Raw genomic sequence first — 16,865 nt, forward strand, 5'->3', positions numbered from 1 at the left:
ACTGACCCAAGTGCCACCTTGCCGGGAACCCGGCCTGTAGCTGTGGCGCCCCCAAATCAGTGACTCTTGGTACTGAAGACTGTCCCCTGATTAAATGTAGCGGAGAGCTCCGAGAACTCCAGTTAGCCACTGGGGAAGTGACTGCCTGGATTGGTGATCACTGCACACACTTACAAAAAAACTCGCCCTTACGTCAAAACATGGCGGAACTATCTAACTTCCTGCTTCTGGTTCAGAGGAGAAAAATAAGAGCAAAAGCCAATAAATGAGAAAAGTGTAAGAGATTCGTCAAACTCGCCTGCAGTCATGGTGTACCTGTAATTTAGAAGCATGTGATTGTACAGGTGTGCTTTAAGTAACTCTATGCATCCCTCGTAGCCAAAGCACCTTTCTGTCTGTCCCAATCCAAAGCCCAGCCAGACTCTCGACAAACAGTGGCCCATTGTCATTGCCCTCCCTGCCTTTTCTCGACACTCTCTCTTCCCTCAAAGAATGACTCTCTCTCTCTCTCTGCCTCCAGGATCGCAGCAACACAAACAGAAAATGTCGGAAACGCACGGCCGGTCTGGCAGCCGCTGTGGAAAAGGAAACAAAAGTTGACCCTTCAGGTCGATGACCTTCCGTCGGAATGTCCTCGGCTCGGCGCAGTCATCCCGCCTCCAGGGGCGGGTGAGGGCAACGTCCCATTAGGACATCGTCATCGGGTGCTCAAGCCTCACCCCAGGACTCAGGTGGGGTGGCACACTGGTTGGCACTGCTGCCTCACGGCGCCAGGGACCCGGGTTCGATTCCAGCCTCGGGTCACTGTGTGTGGAGTCTGCACATTCTCCCCGTGTCTGCGTGGGTTTCCTCCGGGTGCTCCGGTTTCCTCCCACACTCCAAAGACGCGCGGGTTAGGCGGATTGGCCGTGCTAAATTGCCACTTAGTGTCAGGGGCACTAGCTAGGGTAAATGCATGGGGTTATGGGGATAGGACCTGGGTGGGATTGTGGTCGGTGCAGACTCGATGGGCTGAATGTACTGTAGGGATCCTATGATTTCCCCCTAGTCGCCACACTCCGGTGCCTGTTCGGGTACGCGGAGGGAGAATTTAGCACGGCCAATGCATCCTAACCAGCACGTCTTTCGGACTGTGGGAGGAAACCCAGGCAGACACGGGGAGAACGTACAGACTCCGAGTCAGCGCCACAACACAGTGCTGAGGGAGCACCACGCTATCAGAGTGGCAGCCTTTAAGATTAAAACATCTTCTCTGCATCTGGTGGATGTTACACAGTGCACCGGAGGATGCTGTAAGGAGCAGAGAGCTTTCCCTCTGCCTTCGGGGCTTTACACAGTAAGAGTTTTAACAACACCAGGTTAAAGTCCAACAGGTTTATTTGGTAGCAAATACCATGAGCTTTCGGAGTGCTGCTCCTTCGTCAGATGGAGACTCCTCAAACACCAGCTCTACAGCAAACGCCGCAGCCTGGAAACCAAGATCGAATCCATACCGCAAACTTCGGGGCTTTAAGCATTGGTTTGGGGGTGGGTGGGGGGGGAGGGGGGGGGTTGTGGACCCCACAACAGCCCATTCAGCTCACTTCTTGGGATCTTGCTGTGCACAAAATGGCTGCCACGCGGACTTCTGACTGCATTCCAAACCCAATCCACCGCTCTGGGACATAGAGAGGCGCACAAACTCAAGCCTTCACAAGAGGTCACTAAGTTTCCCCTCCCTCGGGGCCTGGGGCCCTAATCCTGCTTTAACAAGGCCAGCACAAGAGGAGGCCATTCGGCCTGCTGATTCTATGCCAGTTCTCTGTACAGCAATCCAATGGGTCTCACCCTCCTGCTCTATCCCCCTGGCCCCTACAGATTCATTTCCCTCAAGCACTCAACCAATTTTGAATGATTCATGGTCTCAGCTGGGCAGTGATCTCCAGGTCATGACCCCCCATTAGGGAATAAAGTTCTCCCTCACCAACACTCCCACTGCATCTCTTAACCCAAAACCTCAAACCTGCCTCCTAATCCTTGTGCCATCTGCCAATGGAAACAACATTTGTCTACCTTATCCAAACCTGATATTGTCTTGTCCATCTCCATCAAATCTCCCCATGCCTCTCCAACCCTAACCTCGGTGCTAAATTCCGGCAATCCCAGACCCTGGGAAATCTTCCTCTGCGCCCTCCCAAGGACCCTCACGTCCTTCCTGAAGGGTGGCAAGATGGAGATCCAGGCCTCAGTGGGTACTTTCTGTTCCTTCTCTTCTCGGCTGACTTTGAAACCCACACTGATCTCCCAGGAGTGACTATTAAGCAGCTGTCCCTCACAGGGATGCCAGCCAGACACAACTACAGGAGAGATGAAAGGGGCAGCAAAAGCCCTAAACCGCCCAAATTCTTCCCACAACGTGGATCGGGTGTCTCCCGCCATCAAGGAGACAGAAAACTGCCCCGAAAACCAGCGCGGCCAAATACGGGCGCGTAACGGCGCACGCACACCATGCGGGTCTAACACCCCGAGAGGCCTGCAGTGGTTAGGCAGGGTCAAGCCACCAGGAGACTGAAAATAGCTCTCGTGTGAGGGAGCCCGCTGGACGGATTCCTCCATCAGGAATTCCAAGATGTTGACCCGGCTTCTAACGAACACTGATTGGGGTGGGGTTAAGAGGCTTTTTAAAACTCTCTCCAAACAGGCAGCCGAGTGCTAACGGTGGGCTGCAGTTCTCAGGCTGCCCACACATTTTTTAGAATTCATTCGTGGGGCATGGGCGTCGCTGGCTGGGCCAGCATTTATTGCCCATCCCTAGTTGCCCCTTGAGAACATAGAACATAGAAAGCCACAGCACAAACAGGCCCTTCGGCCCACAAGTTGCGCCGATCATATCCCTACCTCTAGGCCTATCTATAGCCCTCAATCCCATTAAATCCCATGTACTCATCCAGAAGTCTCTTAAAAGACCCCAACGAGTTTGCCTCCACCACCACCGACGTCAGCCGATTCCACTCACCCACCACCCTCTGAGTGAAAAACTTACCCCTGACATCTCCTCTGTACATACCCCCCAGCACCTTAAACCTGTGTCCTCTCGTAGCAACCATTTCAGCCCTTGGAAATAGCCTCTGAGAGTCTACCCTATCCAGACCTCTCAACATCTTGTAAACCTCTATCAGGTCACCTCTCATCCTTCGTCTCTCCAGGGAGAAGAGACCAAGCTCCCTCAACCTATCCTCATAAGGCATGCCCCCCAATCCAGGCAACATCCTTGTAAATCTCCTCTGCACCCTTTCAATGGCTTCAACATCTTTCCTGTAATGAGATGACCAGAACTGCGCGCAGTACTCCAAGTGGGGTCTAACCAGGGTCCTATAAAGCTGCAGCATTATCTCCCGACTCCTAAACTCAATCCCTCGATTAATGAAGGCTAGTACGCCGTACGCCTTCTTGACCGCATCCTCCACCTGCGAGGCCGATTTAAGAGTCCTATGGACCCGGACCCCAAGGTCCTTCTGATCCTCTACACTGCTAAGAATGGTACCCTTCATATTATACTGCTGCTTCATCCCATTGGATCTGCCAAAATGGATCACTACACACTTATCCGGGTTGAAGTCCATCTGCCACTTCTCCGCCCAGTCTTGCATTCTATCTATGTCTCGCTGCAACTTCTGACATCCCTCCAAACTATCCACAACACCACCTACCTTGGTGTCGTCAGCAAACTTACCAACCCATCCCTCCACTTCCTCATCCAGGTCATTTATGAAAATGACAAACAGCAAGGGTCCCAGAACAGATCCCTGGGGCACTCCACTGGTCACTGACCTCCATGCAGAGAAAGACCCCTCCACAGCCACTCTCTGCCTTCTGCAGGCAAGCCAGTTCTGGATCCACAAGGCAACAGCCCCTTGGATCCCATGCCCTCTCACTTTCTCAAGAAGTCTTGCATGGGGAAGGTGGTGGTGAGCTGCCTTCTTGAATCGCTGCAGTCCATGTTCTGTGGGTTGGCCCACAATGCCGCTAGGGAGGGAATTCCAGGATTTTGACCCAGTGACTGTGAAGGAACGGCCGATATATTTCCAAGTCAGGATGGTGAGTGGCTTGGAGGGGAACTTGCAGGTGGTGGTGTTCCCACGTATCTGCTGCCCTTGTCCTTCTAGATGGAAGTGGTGGTGGGTTTGGAAGGTGCTGTCTAAGGATCTTTGGTGAGTTGCTACAATGCATCTTGTAGATAGCACACACTGCTGCTACTGAGTGGGGATGGCGATATGGAGAAAGTTCACTCCCAAAATAAAAACGTGGAATCTCTGGGACACATTAGGAACCAGCTGCCTTCTTGAGGGGGTTTGGGATAGGGGGTGGCGCGTGTGGATGGGGCTCGGTGTCCCCCGGGAGTCGGGTGGGTGGAGGGGGAGGTAATGTGTGCACCACACACACACTGTTACACTTTGCTTACAGCTCAGGGGCATTAGGACTTCTTGGTTAAAGTTTATTTATTAGTCACAAGTAAGGCTTACATTAACACCGCAATGAAGTTACTGTGAAAATCCCCTAGTCACCACACTCCGGCGCCTGTTTGGGTACATAGAGAGAACTTAGCATGGCCAATCCACCTAACCCGCACATCTTTGGAGTGTGGGAGGAACCCGGAGGAAACCCACGCAGACACGGGGAGAACGTGCAAACTCCACATAGACAGCGATCCGAGCCTGGGATCGAACCCGGGCCCCTGGCGCTGTGAGGCATCAGTGCTAATCACTGTGCCACTGTGGCTCCATTCTTGGGGAAGGGGGGGAAGGGGGGGGAGCAGCAAGAGAATTGGTTAGAGGCTTCCATCCCTGATTCCCATCCAGTTACTCCTCGCCAGTCGGTGTTAGCGTGGAGGAAGAGCAGCGTCGCGACTGGATTGCAGTGATCCCCGTGGAGACCCACCATCCCGTGGACACTCCCGTGGTCAGTCCCGAATGAGGAATAGTGATCGCACGCGAGGTGCTGCCACTGCCGCCTTCGACATGCGCCCTCCAGAGCAGCTAGAATCGCTCAGTGTGATGACAACAGCCCCGAGCGAGCCACACAGCGACACCGGGAGAGATTTATCAGCTGCTAACACACATTGCAGCAATACACCCGGCTAGAGCACAGCAATCCCCCGGGAAGCTGGCTGCCGTGGAAATGGAGTGAGACGCCGAGCAAGATCCGACAGTGTTCCTGATGAAGATCCAGACTTGGGAAGACACGGCGTTCCCCGGGAGACAGCAGCCTTTGGAAATCAGAGTGGCAGCTGGTGGGAACGAGGCGAGCTCCATCACCCGCAACATGCCACGGTGTGACCTTTGAACCAGGTGGCGCCAAGCCTCGTGACGAAGCAGTCGGGGATGGGAAGGGGGGGGGTGGGGGGGGGCATTTAGCCAGCCAGACGGCTCAGGACAGAACCTACAGAGCCCCTCACCCCCCAGAATGAAGATGGGTCCTTTCAAAACTCACCAACGTAGATCTTCAGGGAGAGCCCCTAACCCCCCTAATTTCACTGGTCAAAACATTGAAAGAGTTTTAACAACACCAGGTTAAAGTCCAACAGTTTATTTGGTAGCAAATGCCATTAGCTTTCGGAGCGCTGCTCCTTCGTCAGATGGAGTGGATATCTGCTCTCAAACCTTCTCTCTCAATCTGCTCTCAAAATATCCACTCCATCTGACGAAGGAGCAGCGCTCCGAAAGCTAATGGCATTTGCTACCAAATAAACCTGTTGGACTTTAACCTGGTGTTGTTAAAACTCTTACTGTGTTTACCCCAGTCCAACGCCGGCATCTCCACATCAAAACATTGAATACAGGAGTTGGGACGTCTTGTTGAAGTTGTACAAGACATTGGTAAGGCCACACTTGGAATACTGTGTACAGTTCTGGTCACCCTATTATAGAAAGGATATTATTAAACTAGAAAGAGTGCAGAAAAGATTTACCAGATGCTACCGGGACTTGATGGTTTGAGTTATAAGGAGAGGCTGGATAGACGGGGACTTTTTTCTCTGGAGCGTAGGAGGCTGAGGGGTGATCTTATAGAGGTCTATAAAATAATGAGGGGCACAGATCAGCTAGATAGTCAATATCTTTTCCCAAAGGTAGGGGAGTCTAAAACTAGAGGGCGTAGGTTTAAGGTGAGAGGGGAGAGATACAAAAGTGTCCAAAGGGGCAATTTTTTCACACAGTGGATGGTGAGTGTCTGGAACAAGCTGCCAGAGGTAGTAGTAGAGGCGGGTACAATTTTGTCTTTTAAAAAGCATTTAGACAGTTACATGGGTAAGATGGGTATAGAGGGATACGGGCCAAATGCGGGCAATTGGTACTAGCTTAGGGGTTTAAAAAAAAGGGTCGGCATGGACAGGTTGGGCTGAAGGGCCTGTTCACATGCTGGAAACCTCTGACTCTATGTAACAGTGCCTGGGGAGGGGGAAGCAAGCCAGGGTCCGTTCACCCCAGTCCCTGCAGAGGAACGCTGGAATGTGGAAACCTCTCACTGGGTGTTGCCCTGGGAACCACAGCAGTATCGCAGTGAGGGGGGCTTAACCTCCCTGAATAATTGGAAAGTATGATTCACGGGAATTCTCGGAGCGGTTTCTGGGGAATTTGATGAGAGATGTTGAGAGAGCCCTGCAGAGCGAGAGGATCAAGTGTACTGACACCCAGTTTCATTCACCCCACTCCAGCGAACTCCCTGAGGATCGTACTGCTCTCTCATGTCCCTTGCTGAAAGCTCCCCGGCCCATTCATAGAATCCTACAGTGCAGAAAGAGGCCATTCGGCCCATTGAGTCTGCACCAACCACAATCCCACCCAGGCCCTATCCACATATCCCTTCATATTTACCCACTAACCCCTCTAACCTATGCATCCCGAAACACTAAGGGGCAATTTAGAATGGCCAATCAATCTAGCCCACACATCTTTGGACTGCGGGAGGAAACCGGAGCACCCGGAGGAAATCCACGCAGACACAGGGAGAATGTGCAAACTGCACACAGACAGCAACCCGAGCCGGGATTCGAACCCAGGTCCCCGGAGCTGTGAAGCAGCAATGCTAACCACTGTGCTACCGTGCCGCCCATAAGTGGCACGGTAGCACAGTGGTTAGCACTGCTACAGCCCATCACAGATGGGCTGCAGTCACAGCCCATCTGTGTTGGGCTGTAACTGCACTCAAACATTTACTTTCTCGATTCCCCTCCAGACGTCCCCGTCTCCTGCCCCTGAAGGTGTGAATCTTAGTTAACATGTGGCCATTCAATACCTGCCCTGGGCACCTCACCCCTGCAATACAAAAGTCTGAGGTCACGTACCAACCGACTCGAGAACAGCTTCTTCCCTGCTGCCATCAGACTTTTGAATGGACCTACCTCGCATTAAGTTGATCTTTCTCTACACCCTAGCTATGACTGTAACGCTACATTCTGCAGGGTCTCCCTTCCTTCTCTATGAACGGTATGCTTTGTCTGTATAGCGCGCAAGAAACAATACTTTTCACTGTATACTAATACATGTGACAATAATAAATCAAATCAAACCAAGCTAAAACAATAAAGTGCGAACTTGATACTAACACACCAACTACGTATACAATTTCTCTGCAGGCCATTCAGCCCCTCAAGGCTGTTTCACCATTCGCCACTCTATAACTCTGCCTTTTTGAGAGGATCTTGGATTCATGTCACACTATCTGTAACCCCCACCATTTGGCCCGGGCTTGCAAAATCCTCCTAACTGTCCTGGCTTGAGACAATTCACACCTCTTTAACCTGTCAGTATCTCCCTCTCCACGCACACTGTATCTGTAAAGACTTGATTACCTGTAAAGACTTGCATTCCAACCATTATCTTGCAATTGTGTCTCTGTCTATATCTGCCGTGTTTGTGAACCCAACTCTCCACTCACCTGAGGAAGGAGCAGCGCTCCGAAAGCTCATGTCACCAAATAAGCCTTTAACCTGGTGTTGTGAGGCTTCTTACTGCGCCCACCTCAGTCCAACATCTTACTGCGCCCACCTCAGTCCAACATCTTACTGTGCCCACCTCAGTCCAACATCTTACTGTGCCCACCTCAGTCCAACATCTTACTGCGCCCACCCCAGTCCAACATCTTACTGTGCCCACCTCAGTCCAACATCTTACTGTGCCCACCCCAGTCCAACATCTTACTGCGCCCACCCCAGTCCAACATCTTACTGCGCCCACCTCAGTCCAACATCTTACTGTGCCCACCTCAGTCCAACATCTTACTGTGCCCACCTCAGTCCAACATCTTACTGTGCCCACCTCAGTCCAACATCTTACTGCGCCCACCTCAGTCCAACATCTTACTGTGCCCACCTCAGTCCAACATCTTACTGCGCCCACCTCAGTCCAACATCTTACTGTGCCCACCCCAGTCCAACATCTTACTGCGCCCACCTCAGTCCAACATCTTACTGTGCCCACCTCAGTCCAACATCTTACTGCGCCCACCTCAGTCCAACATCTTACTGCGCCCACCTCAGTCCAACATCTTACTGTGCCCACCTCAGTCCAACATCTTACTGTGCCCACCTCAGTCCAACATCTTACTGTGCCCACCCCAGTCCAACATCTTACTGCGCCCACCTCAGTCCAACATCTTACTGCGCCCACCTCAGTCCAACATCTTACTGTGCCCACCCCAGTCCAACATCTTACTGTGCCCACCTCAGTCCAACATCTTACTGTGCCCACCTCAGTCCAACATCTTACTGTGCCCGCCTCAGTCCAACATCTTACTGTGCCCACCTCAGTCCAACATCTTACTGCGCCCACCTCAGTCCAACATCTTACTGCGCCCACCTCAGTCCAACGCCGGCATCTCCACATCATTTTTGAGAGTTGCCACTGAATGGGTCCCCACTGCCCTTTCGGACAGTGCCTTCCAACAACTCGACTGTTTAAAATAAAAGTCACTCATTTCCCCTCCTCTTGCCAGTTACCTTCCCCGTCTCCCCCTCTGGTCACGGACCCTCCAGCCACAGGGAACACACTGACCTGAATTACTCAATAACACATCAATAATTTCACACAAAAGTGAATCCCAAGGCACTAGGGGGGCTGAAAGAAAGAAAACAGCTTGGGATGCCCCTCGCCAGGTGTACCCAAAGTCAGGAAGGGCAAAAATCTCTAAGTGGTACTGCTGGGTGTTGTTCCATAACTTTCAGGGAATCCTAGAAGCTGCCAGTCATAAAAGTTCTCACAAGACAATGAGCGTTGTGATTCTGGGGTTAATGCCCCAGTAAATCAGGAGAGTCCAGGTTCTGTTGCAGCAGATTCATTCAGGAGAAATGTTCTGTTCGCAATGTGCGGGGGTTTAGCCATGTTCTCTCTCTGGTTCCACTACAGAGCGCTGGCACAGTGGTTAGCACTGCTGCCTCACAGCGCCAGGGACCCGGGTTCGATTCCCGGCTTGGGTCACTGTCTGTGTGGAGTCTACACGTTCTCCCCGTGTCTGCGTGGGTTTCCTCCGGGTGCTCCGGTTTCCTCCCACAGTCCCAAAGACGTGCTGGTTAAGGTGCATCGGCCGTGCTAAATTCTCCCTCAGTGTTACCCGAACAGGTGCCGGAGTGTGGCGACTAGGGGATTTTCACAGTAACTTCATTGCTGTGTTAATGTAAGCCTACTTGCGACACTAATAAATAAACTTTAAACTTAACTGTAGTGATTCTATGATTCTAAAGAAGCTCCAATTTACAGAATCGGAGATAACTGCAAACCCACAGCAACACGGTGCTGCTGGGCTAAGTCTGTGTGAGCGGGGAACAGGCTGTGTGTCTGAACGGAACCCTGACCCTCAGTATCACACTGTGCAGCCCACCACACTCGCTGCTGGCTGGGGAGAAGGCTGTGAGCCTGGGCCTAACTCTGGTATCGCACCGTGCAGCCAGGTTTCTGACACCGCGTGTTAAAGCTGCTCGTAGCAGGCAGTGCCCTCCAAACACAAACATGAAAGGCAGCTTGGATCACGCTTCCTGGAATCGGGGCTCCGCCACGGAATATACTAACACGACCAGTCCAGACGCACAGCTCCTGTTACTTTGAAGACGGTGTGATTCACCACCCTGTGCAACGCCAGGGGATGGGAGGGAGGATGTGGGAGACCTCACAGCAAGCTCAACTTTAAACAGATAGCACAAAGCCCTGTGCAGTTGCTGCAGGGAGCTGTGTCCCTGCCAGGCCAGTGGCAAAGAGCTTTCCTAAATAAAGAGCAGGGGGGCTGTCCTCAATGGCAGCTGGACCCTACCCATGTCTGCAGGAAGCTGTGTGGACTTACTGCCACACATATATACACGCTTAAACACGCAGTACACATGGCACGCATACTGCGCACACACATATACACATGTACATTGCGCGCACACATGTACACCTCACGCGTGCATACGTATACGTGCTGCACACACACATGTATACACATTGCATGCACACATACCCACGCATGTACGTACACACTGCACCCACACGTGTATACACACATGCACGTACACACTGTGCACACACACACACACAAAGGCATGTATGTACACACACTGCGCGCACACATGTTTACACAAAGGCACATGCGTACACACTGCGTGCACACGCATACATGCGCACACGGAGAGGTGGGTTCTGAAAACAAGGGAAATAGGAGAAATAAATTCCACATCCTATCGGAATTCAAAGAGGACCTTCAATTAATTGGGGTGATGGAGGGGTCAGGGTGAAGGAAGCAGCAAGTACTGTAGACAACGGGGGAGAGAATCCCTTTAACTGTCTGCACCAGAGGTGGCCCATTCACCTCGGAACTCACCCATAGGGTGGCACAGTGGTTAGCACTGCTGCCTCACAGCACCAGGGACCCGGGTTCGATTCCCGGCTTGGGTCACTGTCTCTGCGGAGTCTGCACGTTCTCCCCGTCTCTGCGTGGGTTTCCTCTGGGTGCTCCGGTTTCCTCCCACAGTCCAAAAGACTCACTGGTTAGGGTGCATTGGCCGTGCTAAATTGCCCTTCAGTGTTGAAAGATGAGTGGGTTGGGTGGATTGGCCATGGTGAATGCACTAGGTTATGGGGATAGGGCTGGCCCTGGGGAAGATGTTCTTTGACATGGAGCTGGTGCAGACTCGATGGGCCGAATGGGTCTGTTTCTGCACTGTGGGGATCCTCTGGTTCTATAAGCAACAGCACAGACCCGAGACTGACTAAGTTTATCCACTGTCCCCCACACTGCGCCATGTCTGGTGAGGGCTCTTTCCAATGTTTGAGAGTCATTTCCATAACTTACAATTAATTTCTTGTCTGTTTCATCTCACTCTTAGTGCGAGTCAGACGATTCAAGACATCATCCCCCTTTCCTCTCTGGGATTGGAGCTGATAAATTCAGGATTTGATTTGATTTGATTTATTATTGTCACATGTATTGGGATACAGTGAAAAGTATTGTTTCTTGCGCGCTATACAGACAAAGCATACCGTTCACAGAGAAGGAAAGGAGAGACTGCAGAATGTAGTGTTACAGTCATAGCTAGGGTGTAGAGAAAGATCAACTTAGTGCGAGGTAGGTCCACTCAAAAGTCTGATGGCTGCAGGGAAGAAGCTGTTCTTGGCTGGTGCGTGACCCCAGACCCCTCCATCCCCCTCCCGACGGGAGAAGGCTGCTGTGCAGTTCTGCAGGGACTCTGCAAAGTCTCTGGAGGAGACATTGGAATGTGACCCCCAATGGATGTGAAAGTGGCAGGGGCGTGAATTGAAGATCACAGTGTCCCAGGGAGGGCGCCCGAGGTCCCTATTTCAGTATTGCCCAGTGACCAGTTCCAAACGGTGCGGCAGCCTGGCCAGGTTCAGAAGATTCCTTTGTCGTGCGCCTCAAGGTGCCGATGGCGGCTCCCGAACAGGAGCTATAATGAACACACCCCCTCCCCAGGAATTCTCCCGAGACCCCACCCCACCCTGCCAGCCAGGCAGACTGAAGCCATCACAACACAACTTCACAAGCGCGAAGGAGGCAGCAAGCTCACCTGAAACTCTGTCAAGAGCCACAAAGGATGCAGGACCAAACTCTTGTTGCAGTTGCCACAGCATAGGGGAGGGTGAAACAGAGAGGGCACACTGATCCACCTACATGGCAGCTATCACCGATTGGAGACAGGGTGGCACAGTGGTTAGCACTGTTGCCTCTCAGCGCCCGGGACCCGGGTTCGATTCCGGCCTCGGGTCACCGTCTGTGTGGAGTTTGCACGCTCTCCCCGTTTCTGCGTGGGTTTCCTCCGGGTGCTCCGGTTTCCTCCCACAGTCCAAAGATGTGCAGGTTAGGGGGATTGGCCATGTTAAATGGCCCCTTAATTGTCCAAACATGTGCAGGTTAGGGGGATTGGCCATGCGAAACGTGTGGGGTTACGGGGATTGGATGGGGCAGAGAATCTGGGTAAGATGCTCTGTCAGAGAGTCGGTGCAGACTCGATGGGCCGAACAGCCTCCTTCTGCACTGTAGGGGTTCTATGAATTGTAGCATCACTAGTGTTTCCCCCCGCCCCTTAGTAAGCAGAGCTCAATGCAACGTTCAAGATTTAAACCTCAGGTCCCCCCAACGTTCCCCCTGCCCCCCCATTCCTCCTCCCCATTAGCCCATTCCACCACCCCCTGCACCCCCATTCTCCTTGCCCCTGCCGTTCCCCCTGCCCCCCATTCCTCCACCCGCCCTTTCCCCCAATCCCCCTGCCCCTCGCAACCAGCCCATTCCACACCCCCCCCCCCCCTCCAAATGCCCCGTCCCCCTTCAAGCTTTGGAACACAATTAAAACATTTTTTTTTTTAAATGAGATTGACGCAAGAACTTTGAACTGTCCCCTGGAAAAGCAGCACCCCCACATTCCTTCCCCCCTCCAACACCCACCGCCCCTGTCTGAATCTCCTGTGTGGAGGGGTGGGGGTGGGGGGAGTACCCGGGTTGGGCCATACCCCGGGGACAGTTGTGACTCCCTGCGTTGGAATGGCAAGGAGGGGGAAACAGAAGAACAGGTGAAAGCATTCAGCCCCGACTCCCTCCTCCCAGAACAGGCCCTGGCTGTTTGCATTCTCACAGGCCGACAAGTCAAAGGAGCAGAGGGCCCTGTGAAAACATGCCCAGGGAGCAGCACTCTCACACATTCCATCTGGATGATAAAGCCTGTCCGTAGGCCGCGACAACCGATTCCTGTGGTTTATCCATCCGCTACACGGAGCGGTGACTAATCCATCAGGAATTCACTTCTGGGGAATCATTATAATCCCAATTTAAGGGTCATCTTCTTCCTTTCCTGGACTTTAATGGGCTCTGCCGCAGAACTGACACACACACAACTTTCTTCACTACAGTTCAAACTGAACCCTCCATTTTAAACCAGTTCCTCTGCCTGAACCAAACCCTCTGCCCAAATATTGTCCTTTATCACTTCACTCGGGCGAGAGAATCGTTTTTCCTCCTGTTTTAAACATGCTCTTTGCTTTCTCACTGAATCCAAACAAGCCCCAAACAGACATTCCTCCCGATACACTCAGTTTATAGAATCCTTACAGTGCAGAAGGAGGCCATTCAGCCCATCGAGCCTGCACCAACCACAATCCCACCCAGGCCCCAGTCCCGTAACCCCACATATTCACCTGCTAATCCCCTGACACTAAGGGGCAAGTTAGCATGGCCAATCCATCGAACCCGCACATCTTTGGACTGCGGGAGGAAACCGGAGCACCCGGATGAAACCCACGCAGACACGGGGAGAACGTGCAAACTCCGCACAGTGACCCGTGTCCGGAATCGAACCCGGCTCCCTGGCGCTGAGAGGCAGCAGTGCTAACCACTGTGCCTCCTCCGTGCCGCCCCTTGGAGGGGGGGGGGGGGCGGCATGGGACAGCACTGTTGGGTCAGCTGTCAAACCCAGATCCTGTCTGCCCCCTCAGGATGGACGTGTGGAATCCCGAGACACCATTTCAAGGGGGGCAGTTTCTAGGCTGTTTTGGACAACATTGACAATCGCCCCAACAAAGAGCAGGTCATTGCTTGCTGTGGGATCTTGCCATGCACGCTGCTGCCTGCTTCATACAGCGACAGGAGACCAGTGGCTACTTCCACCATCGCATTCCAGACGGCAAAACCTTCGGCGAAGCCCCGAGGATCTGCAATCAACCGGGAGAGCACAGGCTCCTTCCAACATGGAGCAGGGGATTAGACTGGGTGCTTCATTCAGCTCCTACAACAGGGGAACATTCATCTGGACTGCATTTGCAACCCCCCTCCCCCCACCCCCTTTAAATAGTCAGGACCCCATCGCGTGTGCATCCCAGCGCTGCTCTGTGCAAATGCAGCAGCTGCAACCCTGGCTCCCAGATGTTGACAAACTTGTCATCTCTCCTTCCTGTCCCCCGCCACTCTCGAATCGAGCTCTGGATTTCAGACCCAACTCTCAGGTGAGCTGAGGCACTTCCCCACCAGGGGGCAGTGAGGCCAAAAAAAGTTCCATTCATTTCCCAAACTTTCTATTTCACCGTTCAGGTTCAGAACAAAATATTCAAACTCAGTAAAGCTCCCTCTACACTGTCCCCCCATCAAACACTGTCCCCCCATCAAACACTGTCCCCCCATCAAACACTGTCCCCCCATCAAACACTGTCCCCCCATCAAACACTGTCCCCCCATCAAACACTGTCCCCCCATCAAACACTGTCCCCCCATCAAACACTGTCCCCCCATCAAACACTCCCAGGACAGGTACAGCACAGGGTTAGATACAGAGTAAAGCTCCCTCTACACTGTCCCCATCAAACACTCCCAGGACAGGTACAGCACAGGGTTAGATACAGAGTAAAGCTGCCTCTACACTGTCCCCATCAAACACTCCCAGGACAGGGACAGCACGGGGTTAGATACAGAGTAAAGCTCCCTCTACACTGTCCCCATCAAACACTCCCAGGACAGGTACAGCACAGGGTTAGATACAGAGTAAAGCTGCCTCTACACTCTCCTAGGGTCACTAAAAAGTTTTGCATTTATATAGCGCCCTTTACGACCTCTGGAAAGGTCAAAGTGTTTTACAGCCAATGAAATACCTTTCGAAAGATAGCCACGGTTTCAAACACAGGAAACGCAGCAGTGAATTTCTGTACAGCACACTGATAAACATCGGATTAAGGTGTCTCGAGTGCTGCTTGTTTCGGAGATAAATGTTAGCCAGGACACTAAGATAACTCACCTGGCCTCTGACAAGGTGCCATGTGATGTTTGGCATGACGTGGAAGGGCGAGGGTTTAACTGGAAATTGGGCAATGCTGAGATAGCGAATTAAAGTGCAAACACTCAGTGACCTGAGCTCAATCCCGATAGTCACTGGGGAGAGTAGGAGCCGGGTGCTCTGAACTGTGTCTAAGGGGTGTTCAGGACGGACAGGCTTGGTCCACTGGACCCCAGGGACGGGGAACCCAGCGGGGAGGGGAGTTGCGAGGGGGGGGAAGGACAAGTTTAAAAATAAAACACACCAGGGTCAGGCTGCGCGCAGGATCAGGAGGGGTGTGCAACTGAGAGGCAGCTGGCTTTGCAATGACATCAGTTCCCATCAACGGCGATGAGAGGGGTTCCAATTCCCTCTCGATGACTGATCCTTACCCGACAAAAACCACTGGCCCCCCCACAACATCAAAGTGGCTCCCTCACAAACTGCAATCACAAAAGACCAAGTTTCCTTCCAGCCGTCTGATTGCTGGTTCTAATATTTTGTTCCTCGCCCCCCCACAAACCCCCCCATCCCAACCAAAATCCCTCCCCCACACACTTTCCTCCCTCCCCCTCTCCCATCCCACGAGCTCCATCTGTCAATTGTTCTGCCAATTACTCGCGGTACTTTGTAATTCCACCCACCTCCCCTCCTCCCATTAATTTTTGTTTTGAAAGATATCAAGTCAAACGCACCCACAAATCCACTTTCGGAAATAAAACGCGTTCCGTTTCTCCCCTCCTGCACCCACCCACCCGCCCTCGGTGCTGACCGTGCCATTGTTTAACTATCATTCTGTCAGACCCGATGTTCGCTCCTCTACGATCCGCCCGACGCCATTGCCAAGGAATTTGTGAACCAGTACCTTACAGTAATATACTCTCAGTTTGAGTAGGATCCTTGCGTCAGATGTAGCCCAAACCTTTCTATCACAAACAGCATCTCTCTGCACCGTAAGACCAAATTATCTTCCTCTTTCCTTCAATGTCAACTTACTCCTCATTATTATCCACATTCTTCAACCACAATTTGTTTTCTGTCTGCCTATCTCCCTCTACACTGTCCCCCATCAAACACTGTGTGGAGATGCCGGCGTTGGACTGGGGTAACCACAGTAAGAAGTTCAACAACACCGGGTTAAAGTCCAACAGGTTTATTTGGTAGCAAATGCCACTAGCTTTCAGAGCGTTGCCCCTTCGTCAGGTGGAGTTAGATGAGTGTGAATTCCCACTCACCTGAAGGAGCAGCTTAAGGCTCCGAAAGCTAGTGGCTTTTGCTACCAAATAAACCTGTTGGACTTTAACCTGGTGTTGTTAAACTTCTTACTGTGTTTACCCCAGTCCAACGCCGGCATCTCCACATCAGGTACAGCCTGTTGGCTGCTTTTCACCGTCACAGTGGACATCGCAGCACGCTTTCTGTTCTAGTTTAACGAGAACCTCTGAACGAGTGCCTCAGCCAGACCCCGCACCAACACCCCACGTGTGACCCCTGCTGGGAGATTCGCTGATCCGTCAGGGGTGGGGGGGGGGTCCCACTCACTAACCTACAACCCCCGGAGGGAATCGGATGAGTACCGGGAGGGACAATTGTGCAGCATTACGCAGTG

General features: G+C 52.4%; 1 protein-coding gene across 1 annotated transcript in view; it reads right to left on the reverse strand.

Annotated features, from left to right (window-relative positions):
• The window catches only part of LOC144487568 (insulin-like growth factor 1 receptor), a gene marked incomplete at its 3' end in the record, with an annotated part of 75,274 nt that overhangs the window by 1,596 nt on the left and 56,813 nt on the right, over positions 1–16,865 (reverse strand). Inside the window, exons 3-4 of the mRNA XM_078205651.1 lie at positions 14,067–14,165; positions 2,188–2,336 (exon numbers count right to left, since the gene is read on the reverse strand). Coding sequence (XP_078061777.1) covers positions 2,188–2,336; positions 14,067–14,165 — 248 coding nt within the window. The remainder of the gene's footprint in view (positions 1–2,187; positions 2,337–14,066; positions 14,166–16,865) is intronic.

Source organism: Mustelus asterias, unplaced genomic scaffold, assembly GCF_964213995.1.
Source record: "Mustelus asterias unplaced genomic scaffold, sMusAst1.hap1.1 HAP1_SCAFFOLD_883, whole genome shotgun sequence".
NCBI classification, from domain to species: Eukaryota; Metazoa; Chordata; class Chondrichthyes; order Carcharhiniformes; family Triakidae; genus Mustelus; species Mustelus asterias.